The 11,079-nt window shown below is 38.1% G+C and overlaps 2 protein-coding genes across 7 annotated transcripts in view; one reads left to right on the top strand and one right to left on the bottom strand.

Annotated features, from left to right (window-relative positions):
* Positions 1-11,079, bottom strand: part of LOC103092368 (uncharacterized) — a 1,666,349-nt gene that overhangs the window by 161,068 nt on the left and 1,494,202 nt on the right. The window contains exons 102-103 of the mRNA XM_056825346.1: positions 10,091-10,366; positions 9,050-9,301 (exon numbers count right to left, since the gene is read on the bottom strand). Coding sequence (XP_056681324.1) covers positions 9,050-9,301; positions 10,091-10,366 — 528 coding nt within the window. The remainder of the gene's footprint in view (positions 1-9,049; positions 9,302-10,090; positions 10,367-11,079) is intronic.
* The window catches only part of LOC103092082 (uncharacterized), a 33,633-nt gene continuing 32,206 nt past the window's right edge, over positions 9,653-11,079 (top strand). For 2 of the 6 annotated variants that reach the window (XR_008918148.1, XR_008918147.1), the window contains exons 1-2: positions 9,654-10,092; positions 10,185-10,338. The gene's annotated coding sequence lies outside the window, so the exon portion shown is untranslated. Of the gene's footprint in view, positions 10,093-10,184; positions 10,339-10,441; positions 10,761-11,079 lie in introns of those variants that run through there. The other 4 variants (XR_001627797.2, XR_008918150.1, XR_008918149.1 and 1 more) reach the window with 4 other exon arrangements.

An 11,079-nucleotide genomic window follows, 5' to 3' on the forward strand; every position in this document is an offset into this window, starting at 1 on the left:
TTAGAAGAGAACATAAAATATCTCACCGACAAGGTGATAGATCTGGAAAACAGGGGGAGAAGAGAAAATTTAAGAATAATTGGACTCCCAGAAAAGCCAGAAATAAACACCAAACTGGACATGGTGATACAAGATATAATCAAAGAAAATTGCCCAGAGATTCTAGAACAAGGGGGCAATACATCCACTGACAGAGCTCACAGAACACCTTCTACACTAAACCCCCAAAAGACAACTCCCAGGAATGTAATTGCCAAATTCCAAAGCTATCAAACAAAAGAAAAAATCCTACAGGAAGCCAGAAAAAGACAATTTAGATATAAAGGAATGCCAATCAGGATCACACAAGACCTTGCAAGTTCTACGCTGAATGATCGTAAGGCATGGAACATGATCTTCAGAAAGGCAAGAGAGCTGGGTCTCCAACCAAGAATCAGCTACCCAGCAAAACTGACTATATACTTCCAAGGGAGAGTATGGGCATTCAACAAAATAGAAGACTTCCAACTTTTTGCAAAGAAAAGACCAGAGCTCTGTGGAAAGTTTGATACCGAAAATCAAAGAGCAAGGAATACCTGAAAAGGTAAATATTAAGGAAAGGGGAAAAATGTTATCTTCTTTTACTCAAACTCTCTTCTATAAGGACTACATTTATATCAACCTATGTATACTAATATGTGGGGAAAATGTAATGTATAAATAGGGGGTAAAGAAAGACCAAATAGAATAATGGTTCTCACACAAAGATTCACAGGGGAAGGGGAGGGGAAGAAAACTCCTATAAGAAGGAGAGGAAGAGAGGGGGGGGGGTCACTTAAACCTCAATCTCAGGGAAATCAACTCTGAGAGGGAAAAACATCCAGATCCATTGGGATCTTGAATTCTATCTTACCCAACAAGGGTAAGGAGAAGGGAAAACCAAGGGGGGGAGGGGGAGAGGGAGAACAAAAAGGGAGGGAAAGAGAGGGGGGAGGGGGAGGGAACAAAAAGGGAGGGACTAAAAAGGGAAACATCAAGGGAGGGGACAAGGGGGACTGATTCAAAGTAAATCACTGGACTAAAAGGTAGAGCCGAAGAAGAAAAGGTTAGAATTAGGGAAGGCAATCAAAATGCCAGGGAGTCCACAAATGACAATCATAACTTTGAATGTGAATGGGATGAACTCACCCATAAAACGTAGACGAATAGCTGAATGGATTAGAATCCAAAACCCTACCATATGTTGTCTTCAAGAAACACACATGAGGCGGGTTGACACCCACAAGGTCAGAATTAAAGGATGGAGTAAGACCTTCTGGGCCTCAACTGATAGAAAGAAGGCAGGAGTGGTAATCATGATATCTGATAAAGCCAATGCAAAAATAGACCTGATCAAAAGGGATAGGGAAGGTAATTATATTTTGTTAAAAGGGACTCTAGACAATGAGGAAATATCATTAATCAACATGTATGCACCAAATAATATAGCACCCAAATTTCTAATGGAGAAACTAGGAGAATTGAAGGAAGAAATAGACAATAAAACCATACTAGTGGGAGACTTAAACCAACCATTATCAAATTTAGATAAATCAAATCAAAAAATAAATAAGAAAGAGGTAAAAGAAGTGAATGAAATCTTAGAAAAATTAGAATTAATAGACATATGGAGAAAAATAAATAGGGATAAAAAGGAATACACCTTCTTCTCAGCACCACATGGCACATTCACAAAAATTGACCATACATTAGGTCACAGAAACATAGCACACAAATGCAAAAAAGCAGAAATAATGAATGCAGCCTTCTCAGATCACAAGGCAATAAAAATAATGATTAGTAATGGTACATGGAAAACCAAATCTAAAACCAATTGGAAATTAAACAATATGATACTCCAAAACCGTTTAGCTAAAGAAGAAATCATAGAAACAATTAATAATTTCATCAAGGAAAATGACAATGGCGAAACATCCTTTCAAACCTTTTGGGATGCAGCCAAAGCGGTAATCAGAGACAAATTCATATCCCTGAAAGCTCATATTAACAAACAAGGGAGAGCAGAGATCAATCAATTGGAAATGCAATTGAAAAAACTCGAAAGCGATCAAATTAAAAACCCCCAGCAGAAAACCAAATTAGAAATCCTAAAAATTAAGGGAGAAATTAATAAAATCGAAAGTGATAGAACTATTGATTTAATAAATAGGACAAGAAGCTGGTACTTTGAAAAAACAAACAAAATAGACAAAGTACTGGTCAATCTAATTAAAAAAAGGAAGGAAGAGAAGCAAATTCACAGCATTAAAGATGAAAAGGGGGACAGCACCTCCAATGAGGAGGAAATTAAGGCAATCATTAGAAATTACTTTGCCCAATTATATGGCAATAAATACACCAATTTAGGAGAAATGGATGAATATATACAAAAATACAAACTGCCTAGACTAACAGAAGAGGAAATAGAATTCTTAAATAATCCCATATCAGAAATTGAAATCCATCAAGCCATCAAAGAACTTCCTAAGAAAAAATCCCCAGGGCCTGATGGATTCAACTGTGAATTCTATCAAACATTCAGAGAACAATTAACCCCAATACTATACAAACTATTTGACATAATAAGCAAAGAGGGAGTTCTACCAAACTCCTTTTACGACACAAACATGGTACTGATTCCAAAACCAGGCAGGTCAAAAACAGAGAAAGAAAACTATAGACCAATCTCCCTAATGAATATAGATGCAAAAATTTTAAATAGGATACTAGCAAAAAGACTCCAGCAAGTGATCAGAAGGATTATTCACCATGATCAAGTAGGATTCATACCAGGGATGCAGGGCTGGTTCAACATTAGGAAAACCATCCACATAATTGACCACATCAACAAGCAAACTAGCAAGAACCACATGATTATCTCAATAGATGCAGAAAAAGCCTTTGATAAAATACAACACCCATTCCTATTAAAAACACTAGAAAGCATAGGAATAGAAGGGTCATTCCTAAAAATAATAAACAGTATATATCTAAAACCAACAGCTAATATCATCTGCAATGGGGATAAACTAGATGCATTCCCAATAAGATCAGGAGTGAAACAAGGATGCCCATTATCACCTCTACTATTTGACATTGTACTAGAAACACTAGCAGTAGCAATTAGAGAAGATAAAGAAATTGAAGGCATCAGAATAGGCAAGGAGGAGACCAAGTTATCACTCTTTGCGGATGACATGATGGTCTACTTAAAGAATCCTAGAGATTCAACCAAAAAGCTAATTGAAATAATCAACAACTTTAGCAAAGTTGCAGGATACAAAATAAACCCACATAAATCATCAGCTTTTCTATATATCTCCAACACAGCTCAGCAGCAAGAACTAGAAAGAGAAATCCCATTCAAAATCACCTTAGACAAAATAAAATACCTAGGAATCTATCTCCCAAGACAAACACAGGAACTATATGAACACAACTACAAAACACTCGCCACACAACTAAAACTAGACTTGAACAATTGGAAAAACATTAACTGCTCATGGATAGGACGAGCCAATATAATAAAAATGACCATCCTACCCAAACTTATTTATCTATTTAGTGCCATACCCATTGAACTACCAAAATACTTCTTCACTGATTTAGAAAAAACCATAACAAAGTTCATTTGGAAGAACAAAAGATCAAGGATATCCAGGGAAATAATGAAAAAAAACACATATGATGGGGGCCTTGCAGTCCCAGACCTCAAACTATATTACAAAGCAGCAGTCATCCAAACAATTTGGTACTGGCTAAGAAACAGAAAGGAAGATCAGTGGAATAGACTGGGGGAAAACGACCTCAGCAAGACAGTATACGATAAACCCAAAGATCCCAGCTTTTGGGACAAAAATCCACTATTCGATAAAAACTGCTGGGAAAATTGGAAGACAGTGTGGGAGAGACTAGGAATAGATCAACACCTCACACCCTACACCAAGATAAATTCAAAATGGGTGAGTGACTTAAACATAAAGAAGGAAACCATAAGTAAATTGGGTAAACACAGAATAGTATACATGTCAGACCTTTGGGAGGGGAAAGGCTTTAAAACCAAGCAAGATATAGAAAGAATCACAAAATGTAAAATAAATAATTTTGACTACATCAAACTAAAAAGCTTTTGTACAAACAAAACCAATATAACTAAAATCAGAAGGGAAACAACAAATTGGGAAAAAATCTTCATAGAAACCTCTGACAAAGGTTTAATTACTCATATTTATAATGAGCTAAATCAATTGTACAAAAAATCAAGCCATTCTCCAATTGATAAATGGGCAAGGGAAATGGATAGGCAGTTCTCAGATAAAGAAATCAAAACTATTAACAAGCACATGAAGAAGTGTTCCACATCTCTTATAATCAGAGAGATGCAAATCAAAACAACTCTGAGGTATCACCTCACACCTAGCAGATTGGCTAACATAACAGCAGAGGAAAGTAATGAATGCTGGAGGGGATGTGGCAAAGTAGGGACATTAATTCATTGCTGGTGGAGTTGTGAACTGATCCAACCATTCTGGAGGGCAATTTGGAACTATGCCCAAAGGACGACAAAAGAATATCTACCCTTTGACCCAGCCATAGCACTGCTGGGTCTGTATCCCAAAGAGATAATGGACACAAAGACTTGTACAAAAATATTCATAGCTGCGCTCTTTGTGGTGGCCCAAAACTGGAAAACGAGGGGATGCCCATCAATTGGGGAATGGCTGAACAAACTGTGGTATATGTTGGTGATGGAATACTATTGTGCTCAAAGGAATAATAAAGTGGAGAAGTTCCATGGAGACTGGAACAACCTCCAGGAAGTGATGCAGAGCGAGAGGAGCAGAACCAGGAGAACATTGTACACAGAGACTAATACACTGTGGTATAATCGAACGTAATGGACTTCTCCATTAGGGGCGGTGTAATGTCCCTGAACAACTTTCAGGGATCCAGGAGAAAAAAAAAACACCATTCATAAGCAAAGGATAAACTATGGGAGTGGAAACACCGAGAAAAAGCAACTGCCTGAATACAGAGGTTGAGGGGACATGACAGAGGATAGACTTTAAATGAACACTCTAATGCAAATACTATCAACAAAGCAATGGGTTCAAATCAAGAAAACATCTAATGCCCAGTGGACTTACGCGTCGGCTATGGGGGGTGGGGGGGAGGAAAAGAAAATGATCTATGTCTTTAACGAATAATGCTTGGAAATGATCAAATAAAATATATTAATAAAAAAAAAAGAAAGAAAAAAAAAAGAAATTATTCCTCACTTTGGCCTGCCAGCACATATTGATTTAGATAGAGGATGTCATTTTATTGATTCTGTCCTAAATCAAATATATTCTTGCTTGGGAATAATCCCCAAATTCCATGTTCCATATCATCCCCAGAACTCAGGCCAAGTTGAAAGAATGAACAAAGAACTTAGGCCCATGATTAGCAAATTATGCACTTAAACACATTTAAATTGACTTGAAATTCTCCCTCTGGCCCTATTTTATCATAGAAGCAGGCCTAGAGGAGATGTACACATCTCATCATTTGAGATGCTTTCTGGACATCCACATATACAGGCTAAGCCTTTCTCCCCGGCATATACATCACTATTAGGGGGAGATACTACTATTGCTTCCTATATACAGGGATTACAGCACAAACTGCATGAACTCCATGAATCTAGAGCTGCAGTACAAGCCGGACCACTAGACTTTTCACTTCATGACCTGAACCTAGGAGACAAGGATATATTAAGAATTTCAAGCATACTGGAGCAATTCAGCCTTCCTGATAAGGGCCATTCCAAATATTGTTAACTATTCCAACATCTATAAAGATTGGAGAGAAGGACTCTTAGATTCATTGTTCACATGTAGAGAAAGAATCTTCTGTTGAGACTGATTGACTGTATCCTATCACATGCATTGGAGATAATAATCCATTGACAAGTGGATACTGTTTTCAGGAACACATTGAATTCCTGATTTTCGCCCCTTATTTATATTATTGCTTTCCTTTTATTTTGATTACAATATTTGAATTTTTCCCCTTTTCTCATTTCTTGTACTTAAGGTACATACAATCAATATTAATTTTATTCTACAATAATATAAGTTTAATGCATATGTACATGTATACTTGCTATAATATTAATACATACCCAAACAGCTTTAGACTATGTGAACCTGCCACTTATTGATAATTGTTATGGGACTGTGATTAATGTTTGTGTCTGATTCTAGGAAACAGGATCAAAAAGGTGCACACACTTAACCTGAATAGTGCCAAAAGAGCACACAGGTCGAAAGAAAGAAAGAAAGAAAGAAAGAAAGAAAGAAAGAAAGAAAGAAAGAAAGAAAGAAAGAAAGAAAGAAAGAAAGAAAGAAAGAAAGAAAGAAAGAAAGAAAGAAAGAAAGAAAGAAAGAAAGAAAGAAAGAAAGAAAGAAAGAAAGAAAGAAAGAAAGAAAGAAAGAAAGAAAGAAAGAAAGAAAGAAAGAAAGAAAGAAAGAAAGAAAGAAAGAAAGAAAGAAAGAAAGAAAGAAAGAAAGAAAGAAAGAAAGAAAGAAAGAAAGAAAGAAAGAAAGAAAGAAAGAAAGAAAGAAAGAAAGAAAGAAAGAAAGAAAGAAAGAAAGAAAGAAAGAAAGAAAGAAAGAAAGAAAGAAAGAAAGAAAGAAAGAAAGAAAGAAAGAAAGAAAGAAAGAAAGAAAGAAAGAAAGAAAGAAAGAAAGAAAGAAAGAAAGAAAGAAAGAAAGAAAGAAAGAAAGAAAGAAAGAAAGAAAGAAAGAAACCAATCCAGATAGGATTGATGAACTTCTAATCCAATGCAAAGGACTTGAACCTAGTGTGAGACTCAAGCTTGACATATGTTAAGATAGGCCTTCCTTCTATCCACACTCTTTGTGAAAATACTTACTGATAAGTGCCAAAGTTTGACAATCATCGTGGCTCCCTCTATTCCTGATAATGAAGGAAAAATCAGATGAGGGAATGACACTTCCCTATCAAAATATAATTCTAGTTACTTTTCTTCTTATAGTATGGAAACTTCCTGTAGTCTTGGCTACAAATGGGTAAGTGAAATATTACTGCACTCTGTCCTACAGACTTGTGGGATAGAAATTACTTTAAATTATACCTATACAAGGGCCTATTATTTTTTCCTTTGTATTTTTGTTTTTTTTTTCAATTCTTTTAATATTTGACTCATATACCCCCATAACTCAACCATGTATCCTGTGTTGAAGTGGATGTTTTTTAACACCCACTTCATGGGGGATTGTATTTCAATAAAAATCCAAGATTTTGAAAATTTTTTTTTCAAGAAAGATCTTCAAGGAAGATGCTTGCTAACTCCTAAATCCAGAGAATAAACTTTTGCATAAAGATGCCAGAAAACCTACACTACATCATAAAGATCAAGAATGAACTTTGGGTGTTGTTGATTGAACTGAAGTTTGATTGAACATTCATTGTAAATGTACACTTTTATGCCAAAGGGACTGCCCCTAATTTAGTTTTTTTTTTCAATGTGCCTAGCAAAACATTGGTTTTGCTTTCTCTCTTTTCTATTCCTCCTTAACTATTGTAATTTCCTCTTAGAAATTGAATATTGTATACATCTGTAGTTGAAAGCTCTTTAGGACTACAAGATGATTATGTTAAATGATCAATGGGGAGACTAGTCTCCCAAATGATCATCAGAGGGGATTGTGAATTTTAAAACTACTCCACCCTACTCAGACTGTACTTTAGAAGATTTGATTTAGCTATTTCCTGATTTTTAACAATGGAGATATTTGGTCTAACAGAATCAGATCTTGGGAACTCTATAGTGCTCCACCCTACTTAGTTTAACAAGGTCAGGAATGTCTGCACTCATACTCAAGGATTAAGTATCTAAGAAGATGGCCTTCAATAGACATGTGCAGAAACATCTGACGGACCCTTGGGCTGTCCTAAATCAAGCTAAGCTATCATTGGTGCAGATGAGATGCAGGAAAATGACATAAAATCATCTATATAGGGCATGTCACTTCCTCTCTTTGCTCTCTTTCCCTGGAGAGGCGACTCTGGCTGGCAGTGTGCTAAGCATTCTGACATCTTGGCATGGTGGCAGTTATTTGTCTGGGTTTTGGTGGTGAGTTTGCCCTTGAGCTGATTCATGTTCAGGCATCTTGGCTGAGCCCGCTTGGAGTTCAGGCTGATTCCTTCCTCCTTTACTCTCCAAACCCTTACCTTCCTAGAGTCTCTGGTCTTCCTCCTGGCACAAGCCAGGTGGAAGAATGGGAGAAATCCTACAACCTTTCCTTCTTTTTTCTTCCTCCTCCTCCTCCTCCACCTTCTCCTCCTCCTCCTCCTCCTCCTTTTTTAAACCTTTACCTTCTGTCTTGGAATCAATACTGTGCATTGGCTCCAAGGCAGAAGCGTGGAGAGGGCTAGGCAATGGGGTCAAGTGACTTGCCCAGGGTCACACAGCTGGGAAGTGTCTGAGAGACCTGATTTGAACCTAGGACATCCTTTCTCTAGGTCTGGCTCTCAATCCACTGAGTCACCCAGCTGCCCCCATTCTTCCTTCTTCTTAATTTCTTTCCACTATATTAATTAAATAACCATAAATTTCCAGCTCACTTTGGTATTTTAATATATTTTTATATTTGATATATCCATGGCAACCAAATAATTAATATAGTTTAGGTCACAATGCTAAAATTATCCTTTACAGTACCTGCCATGTAAAAAAGACTTTCTCCACATAGAATCCTTTTATACACAGAGCAAAAGATTATTCATTTTCCCAGATGAAGAAACTGAGGCTGTGAAAGGAGCAGGCACACTTACTACATAGATAGTAGACAGAAAAGGAAGGATTCTATGCTAGTTTTGTGATTCTGAGCTCAGGGCTCTTTCTACCACAACACATTGTGCCATGCCACCAGGAGGGCAGAATGTCACTTATCTCTATTTCTCTCATGCCAAGGAAAGAAAGTGCCAAACAAAAGGTTGGGGGCCCAATTCGGCTACTCACCATAGATTATAACATTCTTGGTTGCGGAGCGTGTCAAGCCAGTCAATGAGTTGGCTGCATTACAGGTATAAGTTCCAGAAAGAGTCATGGATGCAATAAATGAAAATGTGGCTGAGTTGCTGACTGGTTGTCCGTTGTGCAACCAAGTGAATTGGACTGGTGGATTAGAAACAGCAGAACAGCTCAAGGTAATATTTGCTCCAATAGGGTACTCATCTACTGAATGGGCAATCGTGGCAATATCTGGGCCATCTGAAGGAAAGAGAAGTTTTACATATTGAGATTATGGAAGAAAGAAGGGGCATCTTCTAGTCTGTAACATATCACCAGGGACTACTGTGTCTCCCTGATCCTCCATTGAGCTGGGAAATTCACAACTTGTCCTCTACTTTTCAAGTTTGGATCTGTACTTAGAAGACCTTAGAGCAGAAGTTCCCAAACTATGGCCCACAGGCCACATGTGGTCCCTGAGCCCATGTATCTAGCCCCCACCTCACTTGCATAAGGGGTGCCTCTTTCCTTGGTGTTTAGTAAAAGGAGCACTGTATGTGGAGGTGCTGCAAAGCGAGGCATCACTCATTTACAATAATACATCGAGTGACAAAATCCTTTGCATGGCACCTTCAAGCCAGGTACCAAGCAAAGGATTATGTGACTGCACAATGGAAAACTTCAGCATGGTGATCAGTGATTTAGGAGAGGGGATTTCACACTGTGTATAATGCTGCCTGGTTAGGGATAGGGATTGGGTTAGGTTTTTATAGTCCGGCCCTCAACCAGTCTGAAGGACAGTGAAATGGCCCCCTGTGTAAAATGTTTGGGGACCTCTGCCTTGGGGCTTCCTCCAGTTCAGCACTATGACTGACCACCCTCCACCAGAAAGCATGACAAGGCCAATCTGGACTCGCTATAGATAAGGGTGTTGGGAACCTGAGAATTTTTAGATATAGCTTTCAGAGAAGTGACTGAATTAGTTTCACCTCTGGGAACTCACCACAAGGCTATAATCATGTACCATATAGGAAGAACAAATATACTCACAGGTAACATTCAGTGTGAATGGATCACTCCTATTTCTAAACAATGGGTTCTCAATTTCACACACATAGGGTCCTTTGTTTTCCCTTCTTGTAAGATTGCCGATAGTGAGTATCTTCTTATCCGGGGACAGCTGTATCCTGCTACCAGATGGGGCAAGTCCATTTATGAACCACCGGTAAGCGTGAATTTGACCTATACCCTGGCATGTCAATGAGAAGTCCTTGGTCTCCACTGCAGTCCTGTTGGAGGTGAGAATGGTGGGTTTGGACAGTGGCGCTGTGCAGAAAATAGACAGAAAATGACTATGTTGGTTCTTTTTATTACCTTATAACCAAATAACTCATTTGGAAGTGGCCTGTCTAAGAACTTGGCAAGGCTGGAGGCGAGAGACCAAGAACCTGTGATTTCAATGGCAAAGACACCCCTTTCTCTGGTGCAGATCACAACTCATCCAGGCCTTAGGAAATGTTCATCTTCAGTTCCTGTGGCTGACAAAGGCATTCACATGGAGCTTAATCCCCTGGTGCTAAATCTTTCTGGGCTGAGGCAAGCTGATCCAGGGATGACAGACCCCTTCATCTAGAACCTGGGCTTGGATTTGAATCCTTTATAGCTTGGCAGAACCATGTGAAGATTAAATTTGTCTCTATTCTGATTATAACAATGAAAATACTTAACTCTCCCCTGAATGTGAAGATTAAATTGTAACCCCTGTCCATGTTTAGATTTTAATCACCAAAAGTGTATACAACTACTTAAAAGTAAAAGTTAAGTATGGAGATCTGCCCATTTTATATCTAATCACCAAAAGTGAAAATATCCCACTTAATAATGAAGTGTGAGGTCTGTGACCCATGTGTGCAATAGTGGGTGACAAATCAGAGCCAAATGACTGCCTCCTGGGCAGTCCTAGAGCAGGACTTCAACTGTGATTGGTAGATGTGGAATTAGGGGAACATATAGGAAGTGACACAAGAGAAAATGTCTTT

Source organism: Monodelphis domestica, chromosome 4, assembly GCF_027887165.1.
Source record: "Monodelphis domestica isolate mMonDom1 chromosome 4, mMonDom1.pri, whole genome shotgun sequence".
Taxonomy (NCBI): Eukaryota; Metazoa; Chordata; class Mammalia; order Didelphimorphia; family Didelphidae; genus Monodelphis; species Monodelphis domestica.